General features: G+C 44.0%; 2 protein-coding genes across 2 annotated transcripts in view; both read left to right on the forward strand.

Moving 5' to 3' along the window:
• LOC147109555 (spermine oxidase-like) overlaps nt 1-9105 on the forward strand; it is a 57657-nt gene extending 48552 nt beyond the window's left edge. The window contains exon 3 of the mRNA XM_086003616.1: nt 9023-9105. Coding sequence (XP_085859742.1) covers nt 9023-9102 — 80 coding nt within the window. The 3' untranslated portion in view covers nt 9103-9105. The remainder of the gene's footprint in view (nt 1-9022) is intronic.
• A 152-nt stretch (nt 9106-9257) lies between these two features.
• On the forward strand, nt 9258-20031 carry LOC147109556 (peroxisomal N(1)-acetyl-spermine/spermidine oxidase-like). Its single transcript, XM_086003615.1, has 6 exons — nt 9258-9698; nt 10938-11131; nt 14164-14425; nt 15366-15478; nt 17238-17401; nt 19243-20031. The coding sequence occupies exons 1-6, from the start codon at nt 9283-9285 to the stop codon at nt 19396-19398; spliced, it is 1305 nt and encodes a 434-aa protein (XP_085859741.1). The 5' UTR covers nt 9258-9282; the 3' UTR covers nt 19399-20031.
• The last annotated feature ends 865 nt before the right edge of the window (nt 20032-20896 follow it).

Here is a 20896-nt window from a genome sequence, read left to right on the forward strand (position 1 = left end):
TTCGGCATCCCTGGGTGTGAGTTAACTGTCAAAAATGGCATCTCCTGCGCTTCCCCTTCTTCTCCGCTGGCACAAAATGGCGTCTCCCACGCTTTCCTTCCTTCCCGCGCTCGCCCTTCTTCTCCGCTGCGGCTTCTAAGAATGGCATCTCCCGCACTCGTCCTTCTTCTCCGCGGCTCAATGGCATCTCCCGCGCTCTCCCTTCTTCTCCCCGTGGACCCTGTTCAGCCCGTGAGCCCTGGCTGTGCTCTGCGCGTTCTTCTTTTTATTTTATTTTTTTTTTTGACGCCGCTCGGTCTTGAACCCGGCTGTTTCTTTACCCTCTCTCTCTCTGGTTTGTTTGTTTGTTTTTTTTCTCGACGCCGCTCGGTGTTCAACCCCCGGCTGCGCCCTGTGCGCTTCACCCTCTGTCTTACCCCGTCGACGCTGCTCGGCTTTCTCTCCGCCGTCGGTCGGCTCCAGCCGCCGTTGCCCGGGAAGTGTCTGCGCTGGACCTGTCGTCAATCTCTTGCTGATCGTCATGGCTAGGGAACCAAGCCCGGCTCTCCACAGCCTCCCCTGCGATGTTCACTCTCTGCCTGATGACTGGGCGGTTGCTCGTGGTCAACGCCCGTGTTCCTGGCCTCGACTTTTTTTTTTTAGTTGCAGGTAGATTCGAATCGACACTCGTCGCCATTGTTAGATCCGTGATTCTGAGGGTATGCTGTTATTCAATAACCACATGGATGCTGTAACTTAACAATAAACAGGTCTTTACTGGAGGAGGGTAGTCTCAAGACTGGGGGGTACAGAGGCATGCGCAAAGCTTATATACAGGTGTGGTCACTGTCGGTACTACAGTATACAGGAGCTGTAAAAGTAGTTCTGTCTTAAAGGCACATACACTACAGACGCCATCTTGGTAAAGGAGTTGAAGCTTGCACTAGTAACAGCCGCCCAGAGGATTGTTAAGGGGCTGATTGTCACTTAAATTGCCTGCTAGTGTTCATTAAGAAGGTTGCATGGCATTTTGGTGGCTAGCGCTTGAAATAACACCTTCGCTCAACAGCGACCAGCTGAATAGGAGTAAACTAGTTGTTGCTGAGGATTTTGAGCACCACTTAAAGGTCTATCACATTTTACTGTTCACTTGCTGCTGGAGGTTTGAAGAGGACTTTTGAAACACATCAGGGGACTTTCTGGGACACTTTGTCAAGACTTCACCAACACTCAACATTTATTCCAGAAATTCTCTGAGGACTTCACCTGAACAGAGTGAGTGCTGGGCTACTCTACCTAATTGGACACCTTATAGGAGTCACCAGGAGAAAGGAGTGCTTGGTCATTGGCACCTTGCTAGGGGTGCCCCTTGGTCTGCAGGAGGAATGGGAGGAGGACTTGCGACCAGACAAAGCAACGCCAGCTGCTGCACGAGAGAGGGACAGGAGGGCGAGGTGGATTCCTCCCCCCTGTGGTACAGGACATCCATCCTCCTCTGGACCTCCTCCACCAGGACCTCCAGTGTCACATCCAAGGAGCTGTGTGCCCTCTCACTCGGTCCCTGAGCCAGCTTGAAACATGTCAGCCAGCACACTCCACACCTTCAGTGGAAGTGACTGCATGGAGCGTATTAGGTAGTGGTACAGGTCTGGCTAGTGGTGAGGGACAGGAGGGTATGACTGTGACTCTGGCAGGTAAGAGGACCCCAGGTGCAGTGCTAGAGGAGCGTCGGCTATTTCCTTTATCCAACAGGTATGAGATTCTTGCTGCCTGTGTGGATGAGGGGAAAGTCTGAAGGGTGGATGAGCAAACTGACCATGGCACTGTGGTACAGGAGGCCATTCAAGTGGGGAGAGTGAAAAGGAATGTAGTTGTGGTAGGGGATAGTATAGTCAGAGGGATAGATACTGTTCTCTGCAGCTGCGACTGGGAGTTCCGAAGGCTGTGTTGCCTGCCCGGTGCCAGGGTTAAGGGTATCTCTTTGTGGCTGGAGAAGAATTTGGAGTGGGAGGGGGAGGAACCAGTTGTCATGCAGGAACCAATGACATAGATAGAACTAGGAATGAGATCCTGCTGAGAGAGTTTGAGGAGCTGGGGTCCAAATTCAAACGTAGAACCTCAAAGCTAATCATCTCTGGATTGTTACCTGAGCCACGCACAAATTGGCATAGGGACAAACAGATTAGAGAGTTGAATGCGTGGCTCAAACAATGGTGTGGGAGGAAGGTGTTTCAATTCATGGGGCACTGGCACCAGTACTGGGGAATGAGGGAGCTGTTCTGCTGTGACAGGCTCCACTTAAACTGGGCTGGGGCCAGTGTCCTGGTGAATTGAATAACTAGGGCTGTAGATAGGACTTTAAACTACAAAGGGGGGGGGAGGAGTCAAGTGAGGGGAAATTTAGAAATCTAAAGAGAAAAGTCAAGGCAATGGAGCAGTGTAGCAATTTGGGTAAAGATAAGCAGAGTGTGACAGGAAGGGACAGAAAGTTTAATGGTAATAGTGAATAAGGTGAAAGCAGAGAATAATGGTAAAAAGTTAAAATTAAAGGCTCTATATCTAAATGCACAAAGCATTCATAACAAGATAGATTAATTAGTGGCACAAATAGAGATAAATGGGTTCGATCTAATAGGCATTACAGAGGCGTGGTTGCAAGGTGACCAAGGTTGGGAACTAAATATTCTAGGGTACTTGACGTTTCAAAAAGACAGGCAGAATGGAAAATTGGGGGGGGGGTAGCTCTGATAACAAAGGATGATGTAAGGACAGTAGTGAGAAATTATCTTGGTGCTGAAGATCAGGAAGTAGAATCAGCATGGGTGGGGATAAGAAATAACAAGGGGCAGAAAACACTGGTGGGCATAATTTATAGGCCCCCTAATAGTAGCTATAACATTGGACAGTGTATTAATCAACAAACAATAGGAGCTTGTAACCAAGGCTCCATAATCGTGCGGGACTTTAATCTTTATAAAGACTGGTCAAATCAAATTGGCAAAGGTAGTCTGGAGGATGAGTTCATGGAATGCATTTGAGTCAGTTTTCTGGAACAATATGTGGAACCAACCAGGGAACAGGTTATTTTAGATCTTGTATTGTGTAATGAAACAGGGTAAATTAATAATCTCATTGTAAAGGATCCTTTGGAAAATGTGATCACAATGATAGTATTTCACATTGAGTTTGAGAGTAAAATACTTAAATCCGAAACTAGAGTCTTAAATTTAAATAAAGCCAATTACATAGGTATGAGGGGCAAGGTGCCTAAGGTAGATTGGGAAATTAGATTAAAAGTTATGATGGTAGATAAGCAGTGGCACACATATAAAGAAATATTCCAAAATTCTCAACGAATATACATTCTATTGAGAAATAAAATCTCCATGGGAAAAGTGATCCATCCGTGGCTAACTAAAGAAGTTAAGGATAGTATTAGATTAAAAGAAAAGGCTTATAATGTTGTGAAGAATAGTAGTAAACTTGAGGATTGGGAGAGCTTTAGAAACCAGCAAAGGATGGCCAAAAAATTGATAAAAAGGGAGAAAATAGAATATGAGAGTAAACTAGTAAGAAATATAAAAAACAGAATATAAGAGCTTCTACAAGTATGTAAAAAGGAAGAGAGTAACAAAAGTAAGCATTGGTCCCTTAGAGACTGGATGGTGTCGAGCTTCTTGAGTGTTGTTGGAGCTGCACTCATCCAGGCAAGTGGAGTGTATTCCATCATACTCCTGATTTGTAGATGGTGGAAAGGCTTTGGGGAGTCAGGAGGTGAGACACTCGCCGCAGAATACCCAGCCTCTGACCGACTTTTGTTGCCACAGTATTTATGTGGCTGGTCCAGTTAAGTTTCTGGTCAATGGTGACCCCCAGGATATTGATGGTGGGGGATTCGGCGATAGTAATGCCTTTGAATGTCAAGGGGCAGTGGTTAGATGCTCGCTTGTTGGAGGCAGTCATTGCCTGGCATTTGTGTGGTGCGAATGTTACCTGCCACTTATCAGCCCAAGCCTGAACCTCATCCAGGTCTTGTTGCATGCGGGCATGGATTGCTGAAGATGGTTGGGCCCAGGACACTGCCCTGAGGAACTCCTGCAGCGATGTCCTGGGGCTGAGATGATTGATCTTCAGCCACTACAACCATCTTATTTTGTGCTAGGTATCACTCCAGCCAGTGGAGAGATTTCCCCCACCCCCCCCAATTCCAAGTTTTACTAGGGCTCCTTGATGCCACACTCGGTAAAATGAGGACGAGGTCAAGTAGGTTTTTTCCTTGTATTGGTTCTCTCACTACCACTCGGCCAGCCCGGTCAGTAGTGGTGCTACCGAGCCACTCTTGGTGATGGACATTGAAATCCCCACCCAGAGTACATTCTATGCCCTTGCTACTCTCAGTGCTTCTTCCAAGTGGTGTTCAACATGGAGGAGTACTGATTCATCAGCAGAGAGAGGGCAGTAGGTGATAATCAGCAGGAAGTTTCCTTGCTCATGCTTGACCTGAGTCCGGAGTCAATGCTGAAGACTCCCAGGGCCACTCCTTCCTGACTGTATACCACTGTGCCACCACCCCTGTGGGTCAATCCTGCCGGTGGGACAGGGCATACCCAGAGATGGTGATGGAAGAGTCTGGGAGATTGACTGAAAGGTATGATCCTGTGAGTATGGCTATGTCAGGCTGTTGCTTGACTAGTCTGTGGAACAGCTCTCCCAATTTTGGCACAAGTCCCCAGATGTTGGTGAGGAGAACTTTGCTGGGTCGATTGGGCTGGGTGTGCCATTGTCGTGTCTGTAGCCAGTGCCGAGGTTGATATTTGGCCGAATTGGATTTGTCATACTTTTTGTGGACAGTTTTCCACATTGTCGGGTAGATGCTTTTATTGTAGCTGTACTGGAACAGCTTGACTAGAGGTGCGGCTAGTTCTGGAAAACAGGCCTTCAGCAGGACAATATGAATGTTGACGGGGTCCATAGTCTTTGATGTGCCCAGTGCACTGAACCATTTCTTAACTGGCTGAAGACTGGCATCTGTGATGGTGGGGACCTCAGGAGGAGGCCGAGAAGGATCATTCACTCGGCACTTCTGACTGAAGATGGTTGCAAACGCTTCAGCCTTGTCTTTCACACTGATATGCTTGGATCCACCATTCATTGAGGATGGAGATGTTGACGAAGCTTGCTCCTCCCGTTAATTGCTTAATTGCCCATCACCACTGGATGTGGTAGTATTGCAGAGGTTTGATCTGATCCGTTGGTTGTGGAATTGCTTAGCTCTGCCTATAGCATGCTGCTTACGCTGTTTAGCTTTCCTCTGCAGAGGATTGATTACCTTTTGTCTAGAGGCATATTTGAGCTCAAAACTTATGCAGCTATTATTAATGCAGCCTGGAAGGACCTCAGGGCACCTCAGATGGCCTGACTGTGGATCACTCTGCCTTACAGTGGTGGATTGGGGTAGGCACTGCTGAAGTGTCCTTGCAGGCACTGGTGGCCTTCCCCAACCATGTAAAGGACCCCATCTCTGTTATTTGGGAATGAGGTCTGTGGTCTACTGCAGGGCAGACTGGAGTCATAAGAACATAAGAACTAAGAAGTAGGAGCAGGAGTAGGCCATTTGGCCCTTCGAGCCTGCTCCGCCATTCAATAAGATCATGGCTGATCTTCTACCTCATCTCCACTTTCCTGCACTATCCCCATATCCCTTGATTCCCTTAATATTCAAAAATCTATCGATCTCTGTCTTGAATATACTCAACGACTGAGCCTCCACAGTCCTCTGAGGTCGAGAATTCCAAAGATTCACCACCCTCTGAGTGAAGACAATTCTCCTCATCTCAGTCCTAAATGGCCAACCCCTCAGTCTGAGACTGTGAATCCTGGTTCTAGACTCCCCAGCCAGGGGAAACATCCTCCCAGCATCTACCCTGTCAAGCCCTGTAAGAATTTTGTATGTTTCAATAAGATCACCTCTCATTCTTCTAAACTCTAGAGAATATAGGCCTAGTCTATTCAATCTCTCCTCATAGGACAATCCCCCCATCCCAGGAATCAGTCTGGTGAACCTTCGTTGCACTCCCACTATGGCAAGTATATCCTTCCTTAGGTAAGGAGACCAAAACTGTACACAATACTCCAGGTGTGGTCTTAGCAGGGCCCTATATAATTGCAGTAAGACATCTTGGGGGAAAAATTCAGTCTCGCCCCATTTGGGGCGCAATTATTGGCGGAGCGCAAAGTTTAGCACCTGGCGCTAATTATCGCCTCCGACAGCAAACTTGGCTTTTATCGCCCCTGGAGGTGATTGGAGCGCTAAATCAGGCGCTACACACCTCTCTTAAGGCGCTAAGGCCGAGGAGCGAGGCGTTACCTCACAGCACTGGCGAAGCTCATGTGATTTCAGTCAGCAATGGAACACAGACACACTGGCACCATCCAATTCTTAAAGGGGAGTTCTGACGAATGGTCATCGACCTGAAATGTTAAATCTGTTTCTCTCTTCACAGATGCTGCTTGACCTGCTGAGTTTCTCCTGCATTTTCTGTTTTTATCTTAAAGGGGAGGGTTGATCTTGCTTTCCATCCGCATCCTGCTCATTGTAGCCTTGAATCTCGGCCTGAATCTCAGCCTGGAGAGACCTGTACATCAAATCTGCTGGAAAGAGCAATGGAGAGAACCAGGGGAAGAGCTCAGAGTGCAGACCCCCTAGTCTCTTCTAAATCAATACAAGGAAGGGCAAATCAAAACCAACCTGCAAAGTGCTGCTCAGTACCCAAAATTCCTTCACACAGTGTTGAAACTCTCCAGAAATCTCTCTCTCTCAGAATGCATGGTGCAAAAATGTCACCGACAAAAAAAGGCAGGAAGTGGTCGCCTTTAAATAGCGCTCCCCTAGTCCCTTTCTGACAGCATAACGCTCCCCTCAACCTGTCGTTGCTAGTGGCAGGCGGTAAGGTAGGGGGCGCCACTCAATTTCCGGTCCGGGACGCTACCGGGGCGTTGCGCACTCGACTAATGTCACGATCTGCCGGCGCTGGAGATCGTGGCGGTAGTGTTTAGCGCCGCCGCAAAATGTCTAGTTAATTTCGCGAGCGGCGCAAACATTGCTGCGCCCGGGCGCTAGTTGCTTTGCGCCCCACTTGGCACCCTCTTACGGCGCTAACGGGAGGCGCAAACAACTGAATTTTTCCCCCCTTTACTCTTATACTCAAATCCTCTTGTAATAAAGGCCAACATACCATTTGCTTTCCTAATTGCTTGCTATACCTGCATGTTAACTTTCAGTGATTCATGTACAAGGACACGCAAGTCTCTGAACACCAACATTTCCCAATCTCTCACCATTTAAAAATACTCTGCTTTTCTATTTTTCCTACCAAAGTGGATAACTTCACATTTCTCGACATTATATTCCATTTGCCATGTTCCTGCCCACTCACTTAGCCTGTCTATATCCCCTTGAAGCCTCCTTGCATCCTCCTCACAACTTACATTCCCACCCAGCTTTGTATCATCAGCAAACTTGGATACATTCGGCCAGAAATTCGGGTCCCCACAGGTGACTACATGCTGGGTACTCGCACGTAGGGCCAACGAAAGTGCCGGTTTCGTGCATGCACTGCACATGTGCGGGAAACCGGAACTTCCGTTCCCTTGAAAGAAGGGGTTCACAGGTTGAACGCATGCACCGGAGAGGCAGAGCGTATGCCTGGAACTTTCATTTTTTTTGCAGGTTTCTCCGGGAGGGTAAGTCTCCAGCAGCTACGCTTTTAACAAGGTAAGTGGTGAATTAAGTAAAATTAAAACATTTTTCCACAGGTTTATTATTTTTAAATACTTTAAAGAAAGGTAAGTTTATTTTTAGCCCCGTTAAAAACTGTAATTAATTTTTTCAAAAATTTAAATTATTGTTTAAAATAGTTATTTAATGTAATTTATAGTTATTTTTAAAATGTGATTTAAAAAAAAATTATTTGAAATTTTAGTTATGTTTTGGGGCCGATCTCTATTTCATAGATTTGACAGGTCTTCCTGTCAAATCTATGAATAGAGATTCCCTGCTACGATTGGCTCTCCATGGCCCACGTGATCCCAGGGGACGCTTCGAACTAACTGCACCCCTGGGATACGCAAGCACTGCGCGCTGGCAGCTGGAGGAGGCCCAGGATCGGAATCCCACGCGGGCCCACAGCACAACGGCCGGCGTGCTAGGTAAGTGCAGGTCGGAGGCTTGCACCCGCGGGAAGCCCCCGACCTGAATTTCTGGCCCATTACATTTGGTCCCTCATCCAAATCATTGATGTAGATTGGAAATAGCTGTGGCCCAAGCACTGATCCTTGCGGTACCCCACTAGTTACAGCCTGCCAACCCGAAAATGACTAGTTTATTCCTACTCCCTGTTTTCTCTCTGTTAACCAATCCTCCATGCTAGTATATTACCCCCAAACCCATCTAATTTTGTTTAATATCCTCTTGTCGAATGCCTTCTGAAAATCTGAATACACCACATCCACTGGTTCCCCCTTATCTATTCTGCTAGTTACAAGCTCAAAAAATTCTAACAGATTTGTCAAACATGATTTCCCTTTCCGTTTTGACTCTGTCCAATCCTATTATTATTTTCTAAGTGCCCTGTTACCACATCCTTAATAATAGATTCTAACATTTTCCCAACTACTGATGTCATGCTAACTGATCTAGTTCCACCACACTTCTACTGTTGAGGTACTCCAGGAAACTAAAGCCCAAAGATTTCAGCTCCACTTTAAAGCCACCAGAGGTCTGCAGTTTACATTAACAGCACCATTTGCCATTGATTACACCACTTTCCCTAGTCTCTGCCTAACTCTGGTGTTTTGATCATTTGCAGAAAGTAATCACAGCTACTGAGTATAGATTTATGATCTTTCCAAATAGTCTATTTTTAATATTACAAAATAAGACTTGGGAAATCCACATTGATATTTCCTTCAGTGATTTTTTTTAAGGAATCATTTGGCGCAGTAATTACATCTGAATTAAAGTTTTTCTCTCAAATATATTTAGGCAAATCAGTGGTTGATGAAGGAGCCCAGTACATTCACGGGGCGAGAATGAAGAACCCCACAGCAGTTGGTGATAGGTGAAATATCCAGCATTAAACTTAGCCCCTGGTCACACTGAATTTCCCATTAGGAAGATAATCTTACTAGTGTTTGACAGTTACCTCTAAAGTAAAATAAGTCCTTGCAGATTCTTTTTCTTTTGTTTTACATTTAGGCAAATCAGTGGTTGATGAAGGAGCCCAGTACATTCACGGGGCGAGCATGAAGAACCCCATTTTTCAACTGGCCAAAGAACATGGCCTTCTGGAGCAAGCACACAATACGTCAGACAATGAATGGTCAATCTTCACAAGCACACAGAAACAGCTAGACCCTGACTTCATTGAACAAATGAAGAATCTATTTAATTATATATTGAGCCGCACTTATATTTATTCTCAAGAAAAGGGATTCACACAGGCTAAAAGCATTGGTAGTGTCTACTTGGAAGAAATAAAGAAGCTCATCACAAACTGGACTGGTGACTCTACTAACCTCAGGAGCCAAAAGCTCGGTTTCCTCAATATGATGATGAAGGGAGATTGTATAGATATGGCATCATATGACCTCGACGGTGTGTCACTGCAGGAATTCACTGAATATGAATATATTGAAGGTGGCGACCGCAATTCTCCAGGGTTAGTAATAGATCTGTAACCTGTCTGTTGTTTGTCTTACATTTATGTACTTGTACAAGATTCAATTAAGCTATTCCACAGGCTATTCATAGATGATTACAGTACTTTGCGCAACAAGTAAATTTTACATGGAAAATACAAATTCGGTAACTGTTTTCTCCTATATTTGTTCCCTGGCAGAGTACACGGCATTGACCCTGGCCACCACCTCCTGCCAGGGATGGCGCACTGCTATCCTTTTAGGAAGAATGTCCTTGAGTGCAAAACTGAGCAACCCTCCTTTCATTCAGCCATCAAACAGGATGGGCACATGTCTATTACTGTGTAGTAGATAATGTTTAATGGGTTCTTTCATAGTCAGGAGGTTCCATCATATTGACTGGTTCCTATCATCTATCGCCTATTGTGATAATGTTTCAATGGGTGATACATGCAACTGGAGCCTTTACAAGCCAGGTCACAATTGTGTGTATTTTATTATAATATATATATATATCAGATGTTAGGCTGTGAAAATGTGTACCACATGGGTACTGATTGATTATACTAATTATACAAGAAAATTATTCAAAATGTCTTGGGTAATAGACATTTATGTGATAGAGATGAGTTTTCAATAATAAATTTATGCCATGAGAAAGTGCAGCACTTTAGATATGTCATTATTTTTTAAATAATGCTCATCATGAGGTACTCGCTTTGGTAGAGCCAATATGGCCAGACAAATGCCATTCTTATTTTTTTTATTCATTCATGGGATGTGGGCGTCGCCAGCAAGGCCAGTATCTATTGCCCATCCCTAATTGTCCTTGAGAAGGTGGTGGTGAGCCACCTTATACAACTGAGTGGCTTGCTAGGCCATTTCAGAGTCAACCACATTGCAGAATTACCGGATGAGATATTGTATCACATTGGTGACAGATCCACTTTCACGGGATAATCTAAGTGCTATCACACTTAATATGTCCTATTCTATTCAGTAGATAATATTATTCTATTCATTAGACAGCATTAATTTTTTTCCAGGACAGGTAATGGATAGTGTAGAATGAATTTTATGATATTCAAGAAGTAGTCTTCAATAGATAACATCATAGTAATTGGGTGGTATTTAAATGGACCTATCATACTTGATGGATGCATTCACTAGGTCAATTCACATTCAACTGATTTAGAGTCATTCACATGGCCTGATTTTAGTTAAGATTTTGCTAGCAAGTAAATCTTGTGCTGTTCCAGAGTATTCCTCAAATTAATCTCAAAGCTGGTGGAAGTTATCCCGAGGGAGAAGCTGCTGCTGGAGAAGCCTGTTAAACAGATCCTGTGGAATGGAAGTTTTGAATCGGAGGACGGCTCACTGTATCCAGTCAGAGTGGTGTGTGAAGATGGAGATCACATTCTCGCTGATCACGTCATTGTGACAGTTTCACTGGGTAAAAGCAGCAACACCTCATTTAAGTGTCTGCTTTAAATGATAACTTAATGTTCAAAGTAGTCTAAATATTGAAAACTTCATAAAATAACCATGCAATAACATTATTCAAATTAATCAGATGTGAAAACAGATGAAGAGATCGCAAAGTCTCTGTTTGAAGAATGGGCTCAGTCGAGAATATTTTATGGACTTTATGGGATTTTCCTGAGGGTATTTTCCCTGTGATGGGATCGCCCTGTGCAGATATGTGAAAAACTGGTTTGTTAAAACTCCAGAGAACGCATGGCAGTTGGCTGTGACAAAAGAACTGTCAGTCATCCAGAATGTATGGGTTCGCCCGACAGTCCTGGAAAAAGGAAGGGGGGGCCATTGACGAAGGGGCTGAGGACCCTGAGGCACCCGTTAACTTGAACCTATTAGAAAGCCACTCTAATATGCAAAAGCACTTCTCACCTCCATCTCAGAAGAGAAGCAGAACAATGAACCCACTTACCTAGCCAGCCGAAGAGGAGCCAGTTTTTCCCAACACAAAGACCAAGATATGTCCCAGACTTAGGGCCATTAGTCCAATCACGGAATACTCATGGGTCTGAGGATGGCCCATCACTGACTATGCACCAGAGTGCTTAGATACAAAAGGATTTTAAAGATTGGCAGGAAAGATAGTGGTAGCAAGACTCCTATAAAGATACGATAACAAAATACTGCAGATGTTGGAAATCCAAAGTAACAACAGAAAATGCTGGAAAAACTCAGCAGGTCAGGCAACATCCGTGGAGAGAAATTTGAGTTGACGTTTCAGGTCGAAACCTGAAACGTCAACTCAAATTCCTCACACGGATGTTGCTTGACTTGCTGAGTTTTTCCAGCATTTTCTGTTGTTATTTCCTATAAAGATAGATCCTTTTCCACCATTCTCTCTCTCTCGCTCTCGCTCCACCAAGATTGGCCTAACAAGAAGTACCAGAGGAAGAAGCCGCTGAGACTGAGAACCACAAACCCCTCACAGGGAACGGCTTCCGGGCAGTGACTTCCCACAGCTGAGCAGAGCGATCGAGACCGACTGTGTGTGGTGGTAAGCATGGTCTCGAGTGTCCCAAGCTGGTAACCAGATATCCCAGGCAAGCTGGGTGAGGTGTAATGGCTCAAGGTTTTTCTCAGAAGTGAAGCTTTTTTGGGCTATTCCGGGGTGGAAGCTTCGTTTGATTCAGCCAGGCGAAGGGGCTTATGCGGCTGGGTAATTCATTGGTAGGGGTGGAGTTAGAGTCCACCATAGCAACAAGGGAATTACTGCATGTTATAGTCCCCAGTTGTGTACTCTATGTATGTTGTTTGTAACCTGGATCTTATTCTCCACAGAGACAGTGATTTCGTTTAGTAGTGCATGTTTTAGCCAGTGTATGTTAGACCAAATAAATATAAGTATGATTTTTCACCGAAGCATTCCTGCCCGTGACTTATTCCATTTACACTCTGAATAATAATTCCCGGGTATAGAACTTTCGTAAGGCGAGTGTGATTCGAACCATCCGTCTACCAATTGGGCTAGGATCAAAACCGCTTACACAGAATTGGGTCCAATCTCTATAAAGACAAATATAACCAACTTTGCAGTTAAAGGAGTTTGAAAACTGAACATTTTTGAAGTAGGAAATTTTGGCTGCGTTAGAATAAAAATCACTTGGAAGCACAGCAGCTTTATTAGAAACTCATGGTGACGGAGTGGTCATTCAATATATTGGGAGAATGCCCCCACAGGCAAATCATTATGGTTGCTTTGAGCAATATGTGTGGTGCCGCAGGGCTGTAGGATGCAGGTTTGATTGCCCCCTCTCTGCTGATTTCCAGATCTGGGTTGTGCTGCTGCAGGAAGGCAGAGCTGAGGAAGTGGGTGGGGGTTTATAGGAAAGGGATTGTACTAACAGTGAGTAGTATAACCTCAAAGATGATATACAAAAGAAAAGTGTAATATTCATGTTATATTACTTTCCATTGGGAAGACCAAAGTAATCGTCTTCAGTCCCTGCCACAAACCTCTGTACCCTTGTCACTGACTCCTCCAACAACACCCCCACCCCTCCCGCCGGATACTGTCTCAGGTTCAATCAGATTGATGGTCTATTTGACCTCGAGTTGAACTTCTGACCCTATATCCTCTCCATCACAAAGACCGCCCAGTCCACCTCCATAACATCGCCCACCTCTGTCCCTACCTCAGCCCATCTGCAGCTACAACCCTCATCGGTGCATTTATCACCTCTACACAACTATTCCAATGCTCTCCTGGCCAGCCTCCCATTCTCCATAAACTTAATCTCATCTCAAAATCTGCTGCCTGTATTTTATCCCGCACCAAGTCCTCCTCACCCATTACCCCTGTGCTCGCTGACTTACATTGGGTTCTAGTCCCCCAACGTATCAAATGTTCAATTCTGATCCTCATGTTGAAATCCCTTCATGGCCTCAACCTCTCCACATCCACCCCCCGCCCCCGCACCCCCCCCCGACCCCGTAACCACCACCAGCTCTCTCCTCCTTTAAGATCCTGCTTAAAACCCACCTCTTTGACCAAGCTTTTAGTCACCCCTCCTAATATCTCCTTCTTTGGTTGGTGTCCAGTTTTGTCTGATTACGCTCCTGTGAAGTACCTTGGAACATTTTTCTATGTTTAAGGTGCTATATAAATGCAAGCTGTTGTTGTAGTGTGTTAAGTTCCTTAAATACAATCAACAAAATGTTAAAAAAAACAATTAGCTCACTACATAATGATGAAAAGTGAAAACATATTTACGGAGCAACTATTTGAGACAAAATGTACAATGTGGCTGTCTGAAATGCTTGCTGTAAATAAATGAAAACTTGAAGAACTGTTCACTTAATAATAATTTGCAATTCTAATTTTTCCATTTAACAGGAGTGAAGAGAATGTCTATAGGTAGTAAAATCTATAAGAACTCTAATTAACTTAAAAACACTGTGTTCTTAAATTATGATCAATACATTAAGACTTACCCTGTATTTGCTCACTAGGCTATCTGAAAGCAGAAGCGAAGGCATTGTTCCATCCAAGTCTTCCAGAAGAGAAGTTGCACGCAATCAAAAACATGGGCTTTGGCACAACAGATAAGGTTTACCTGGAGTATGAGGTTCCATTCTGGGACCAAGATATTGGTCCAGAATATCAGATTGGATTCGTTTGGGAAGATGAAACTCCATTGTCTGGCCTAAAACCAAACCTAGCTGAATGGTGGCGACGCATGCAAAGTCTTGATGTGCTCCAACCAGCAGAAAGGTATTGAATAGTAAGGGAACAATTGAAGATGTGATAAACAGCTATATAAATACTAGTTTTCTCTCTTTCTCACTCTATGATGCTTTTGACATAGTAAGGAGAAGGAGACTGAGGCAGCTGAACGGATTGTCTCAGTCATTGAGATGAAAAAACTCCACGTGGCCCTCACACTTGATACCAAAAATAATAGGAGGAGCAGAGGATGAGGGTGAGAGCAGGTTCGGGCGGGGGGAGGTGTCATTGAGGACTTTGGGATTATCCTTACCATCCCAGAGGTTGTGGTCATGGAAAGGAAGGTATTACTTAAGGTGATCTGGCCAGAGCTGATGGTGAATAGCCAGTCCAGTCATATGCCAGATCACGCACTCAAGTCTGTGGGCCTCAGATTTAAGAATGAGGAGGTAGGAATTGTACCATGGCAACTGGCACCAGTGGGGACTGAGGAGGTCAGATGGGACGAGCGTTGAACTTAGAAGCAAGCGAGCTGCAGAACAGGTCATGAGCAGCAATAATGTTGTAACAATGGAGGGCCAAAGGACAGGAAGTTGGAAGCTTGAGGGGGTTTTCAATAGGGAGCTGAAGAGGTCATTTTTTTCTGGGAGTGGATATGGTGGTAGAGGGGTTGTAGGTGGGCAGATTGATGTGAACGTTGAGGAAAACAAGGAAGGGTCATGCTGACAGGATACAATGGGACCCCACATTTAGAACTACATTTAATTTCACCTTTTCTGGAGAAATACACTGAATCATAATAGAAACTGGGGATTCTTGCGCAATGAAGGGCTACTGAGGAGATAGAAATAGATCAACAGCACTTTCTCAATTGGATATCTAATCCTTAAATATTATACATTTCTTTTTGGCAAGTTTGAGGATTGCCTGACATTTGTTATTTATTTGGTAGATTAGGGTAATGGCTGATGTTTGATCTGTTTGGCAGATATGGGCACATCATTTTTGGCTGGACCTCAGGGAGAGAAGCAGAGTTTATGGAAACACTCAGTGAAGAGGAACTAGCATCAAACATCACCAGGGTTCTAAGGCAATTCACTGGTAAGAATTCTTAGGGTAGGTCCGCTGATGCTGTGCTCCCAGTAGGAAGCTGTGCATGAAGGCAATGTAAATTTATGGGATGCATATGTTGTGCAATCGCACACGTGGCCACCCTCTTGATCTCAATATCATACATGGTCTTGAGACTGCCAAGGTCTCTATCACTGACAGGGCTACTTTCAACCATTTCCTTATCTCCCTTACATGCCCCTGTCTCCCTCAAATCTTCCCACCCTGGAGAAAATTACCCTCAACTGTCTCTCAAGCACCCGCTCAAACTCTGACTTCCCTCTGCCAGCCATGACAACATTGACACCTCAGTTGATCTGCTCCACAACTGTCTCACATCTACTGTTAATGCCCTTGTTCCCCCCACCCCCACCCCGCAACCACCTCCACAATCCCCGCTTCTTGGGGGTAAGCTTAAACACGGTGAGCAACTGACCTGGCAGTCCACTACTAGATCAGCTTATAACCACCTCAAGTTTTACCATCACTCCCCTTCCATTGCCAAGTCTTCTTACTAGTCCAGTAACATCCTGGAGTGCAGAACCAACTCCAAACTCCTCTTCTGACCTTATTCCTTCACACCGTCCTCACTTCAAACTCATAATACGAGCAAATCGTAATCTTTTTCAAGTCTACAATTGAGACCATACACACAGTTGCTTCTATCTCTCTTTTCTCTCATCCCAAATTCCAGCTCTATATTCCCACCTTCTAGTAGAGCCCTCACCTATTTCACACTGCTCGGCTTCTTCCCTATCATCTCCTACCCTCGTTACATTCATTTTGTCCATAAAGCCCGCCACCTGCTCCTGTGATTCCCTTCCCATCCCAGCTCCTGGTCATCTTCGTGTCCTCAGTCACAAGCTCACCAACATTATCAACGTGTGTCTAATTGGCACTCTCCCTATCTTCTGCAAAACCACCATTATCATCCCTCCTAAAAAATCTCAGACCCACCGTTCACTCTAACTACCACCCTATCTCCAACATTTTCTTCCTTAAAGTATTGGAATATGTTGTTATCTTTCACTATTCTCCCATCTTTCCCACCACGTCCTGTTAGAAAGCCTCCAAACCAGCTTCCATCAATCCCACAGTCCCCCAACCTAGTCACCGTCTCTGCCTTTTCCTTTTTCCCTCCTGCTCAAAGTCATTTATTTTGCTCTTCAGACTGAAGTACTTTGAGACATCATCCTTTACGTGGAATGCTATGGAACTATAGCAGAAGAAATTCTACCCCTTTGTGTGTTGTACGCTATAATCTTCCTCCCATTGTAAAGAAGAAAATCCTCCAAATTACCAGCAGCATCTTCACAGGGGCTATGCTACCATTGAAAAACAACAACAGGACAAAAAACTTTTTTTATTGGATTATGTCCTGAAAACAAAAATGCTTTGAACATAAAAGACTTTCCTTATTTTTTTAATATTATTTTAGAGTCGGGTGGTCTCTTATAGATTGGCTACACATTGTGCATATCTCTACCAGATTTTTTTAATTTGCTATAAAAACAGCCTCATCTGATGAGGTTGATGAAGAAATTAAAAATTGATATACATTGGAGGTGGAGATTGTTTCATGTAATAAAACGAGCTTTTTTGTTAAATTTCCTGTCTTAGCAGTCACTGCAGGCATGATTGAAAAAATTGCATTCTATACTTACACCAACTTTACTGTAAAAAAAATTAGCAACTGGATAATCTTCCTTCCCCATTGTTAGTTTCTAACCACCACTGGCTTTGTCTCTAGGGAAACCTGTGCCACAGCCTAAAAATGTTTTTGTAACAAAATGGTTCAGTAACCCTTACACTCGGGGCTCCTACTCCCATATATCCATCAATTCAACTGGAGATATGATTGACACGTTGGCTGAACCTCTACCACAGGAAGGAGGGGATGGATATCCTCGCAGGGTAAGTGAAGGCAACCAGTGCTGTAACATTCTGTATCAAAGGGCAGGCTTCATGCCAACGGGAGGTGACATTCCCATTTTGTAAAAGGGGCAAGCTAAATTCAGTCATGAGAATGAATATTTTTATACCATAAGGACAGGAACTGTACTTGAGGTCAATTTTGATAAGATAAAGGGTTCTAAGTGTTGTGATTGACTGCTGCATTTAACTGGACCAACCAGTATGGATTCTGTTTAAGCTGCAAGGTTTAAACAACAGGGAGGCTGGGCCGGTATTGAGTGTACACTTCACAATGTTCAGCCTCTGCTCCAAACCACATCTTTGTGCAGTTTGAAAACAAAAAATTAGCAGCAAGGATTTCCTGTGGCAATACATTTATCTCTGGAGATGTTGGTGCAACTTGTGACTTAGCCATCTTTAAATGTATTGTGGTTTAATGTCCTCTATACAGTGTACCTAATGAACTGGTTAATTCACATTAAATTCTAGCCTGCACTATTTAATAGAGTTGTTAACTTATTTAAATAAACAGATTAACGGCTCACTAAAACACCTTAGACAGGAATTCAAAAGCAAACTTTTTGTTGTGTATCAAATAAGGAAAATGTTGGCATTTTGTTTTATATGGTTTTAGATAGACAGGGCAAATGTGATTCAAAAATTGGCTTCTGCAAGCTGCAGCTGAAAAAGTGGCACTCACTGGGAATTTCCTCAGAGATTCTCCCAATCAGCTGCATAACTTCGGTGGGAGATCAGCAGACACCGGATACACGTGTAATCCTTCCTTTTGCAGGTCAGAAATGAACCTGTTTTTGACCTATCCACCAAGTTTAAAAAATAGGAACACAGGAACTGGAGTAGGCCATTCAGCCCTTCGAGCCTGTTCCGCCATTCAATGAGATCATAGATGATCCGTATCTTAACTCAATCTACCCTCCTTGGTTCTGTAACCCTCAATACCCTTGCCTAACTAAAATCTATTAATTTCAGTTATTAAATTTTCAGCTGACCCCCCCAGTGTCAACAGCTTTTTGGGGGCGAGAGTTCCAGATTTCCACTGACAATTTATCAGTGGAATTTGGGTAAAACCTGATTTCTAAAGGTCTCTAAGCCTATATCCACTTGTAAAATTACTATTACAGTACTGAACACATGGGCAAAGTAAATAAGACTTTTTTCAAGTGTTGGGGTACTGCTACATTCCCAAGACATTGCAGATAAGTTCTGTACCCACCCACCTAACTTGAGGTTGTTTGGTTTGGTGAAAAGTAAAAGCAGAAAAATCTTCCAGCACTGCCTTTCCTTCACCTTAGATTTCAGCCTTGGCTCAGTGATAGCACTCTTGTCTCTGTGTCAGAAGGTTGTGGGTTCAAGTCCCACTCTAGAGACCTGCGCACAAAATCTAGGCTGATACTCCAGTGCTGTACTGAGGGAGCACTGCACTGTTAGAAGTGTCGTCTTTTGGATGAGATGTTTAACTTCTCTTGTGGACGTAAAAGATCCCACGGTACAGTGCAAAGAAGAGCAGGGGAGTTCTCCCTTGTATCCTGGCCAATATTTATCCTTCAACAAACATCACTAAAACAGATTAACTGGCCATGTATTTCATTGCTGTTTGTGGGACATTGCTGTGCCCAAGTTTGCCGCTCTTGTTTCTTACGTTACAACAGTGACTACACTTCATTTGCTTTAAAGCACTTTGGGGCATCCTAAGGTTGTGAAAGGTGCGATAGAAATGCAAATTCCTTCTGTCTTTGATGAGTGATCATTTCCCACACTTAAAAACTGTTTGCCCCTGCACTCCCCAGCAGATTACTGTAATCACTTTCCTCTGATTCCAGATGTTGCAGGTTTTATTTGCTGGGGAAGCAACACATCGGAGCTACCACAGCACCACCCATGGAGCCCTGCTGTCTGGGTGGAGGGAGGCGGATCGACTGATTGATCATTACTCCACCAGTGAGGGACAAAGCCCTCAGACCGAAGAGGCATTTTAAATGCAACCATGTAGTAATAAGTCAGGGCATTTGTTACAGGAAACTTTCGATTTACCGGCACCTAAATAACCGGAAATCTCGGTTAACCGGCAAAATTCAGGAGTAGGTTCAGGTAAGTTTTATTACTTGCCTTCCTCGATCTGTTGCTGTGCAAGGGTGTGGCTGCAGCTGTTGCTAAGCTACAGAGATGCTTGGAAATTGTGGCCATTGTTCTGAACCTGAGCAACAGAGTTTGTTGCTTTATACGGAGCTCTCCGCTCCGTGTCTTTTACTATAGCTTTCGGTTATCCGGAATTTTTGATGAACCGGCACCACGTCAGTCCCGTCGGTGCCGGATAAAAAAAAGTTTCCTGTATTTAGTTCATTAATATGGCAAATTAAGTTACTTCTTTCCCCTTCCACTTTAAGTCCCAACAACTTTCCACCAGAAGAGCACAGCCCGAGGACCTCGCCACAGCTTTTATCGGTGCAGCTGAATAAAAGTGTTTTTTAGACTAAACCGAAGCTTGTAGAAATATCAGCCATTTACATGAGATCATTAATACAAAAGCAAAATACTGCGGATGCTGGAAATCTGAGATAAAAACAGAAAATGCTGGAAATACTCAGCAGGTCAGGCAGCATCCGTGGAGAGAGAAACAGGGTTAACGGAAACATTAACTCTGTTTCTCTCTCCACAGATGCTGCCTGACCTGCTGAGTATTTCCAGCATTTTCTGTTTTTATTACATGAGATCATTATTGTGCTCAAAACAAGTTAAAACCATTCAGATAGCTTTTCTTCTCACCCTTTCCTCAATATGGTGCAACCAAACAGAAATGGTCTGCGGAGGTTGAGAACAGTGGAAGCTGCTGATTGGACTGTGTCGAACACCAACAGCAACATGCCAACAAACAAACCTTGGGTTGTGCAAACATTCTTGTGTAGCTCCGGCAGTCTGTAAGTTGTTTAGGGTGCACTCAAAGTTATGTCAATTCTGGTGAACTACAATCAAGTTAAAGCGAAGAAACGTTCAGACAATCCCTGTCTGGACAGAACATCCATTACTGTTAGTTCATTTAGTTTTTGGGCAGGCAAATCACTTCTGTTATAAATGGAATTCACTGTAGTGCAAAACATTTTATAATCATGTTCAGTAAATAAAATGCTCATCAATCATCATCTGATACATAGGTAAAAAAATCAAACATATTTGGTGTTGTATTTTAAGTGGGGGTTAAATTGTTAAAAATAGGATTCCCGACCTGAACCCTTCCGGTTTTAACAGAGGCGGGACGGGGTGTAAGAAATAGCTGTTAGATTCAAAGATGGGTTTTAATTCTTAGAACAGAGACTGACAACATGCAGCCGGGAACAGATAGCAGAAATGCCAGCAAGGTCGAATAGCAAGCATCAAAAGACAAATAGAAGTGATAAGGGAATCGTAAAATGCAAAACAACACAGGGTGGTGGGATAATAGACAAAAATGAAGCTGAAAAGTCATAAAATGTCCTTAAA

This window comes from Somniosus microcephalus, chromosome 12 (assembly GCF_052327205.1).
Source record: "Somniosus microcephalus isolate GS21.2 chromosome 12, FLI_Smic_1.0, whole genome shotgun sequence".
NCBI lineage: Eukaryota > Metazoa > Chordata > Chondrichthyes > Squaliformes > Somniosidae > Somniosus > Somniosus microcephalus.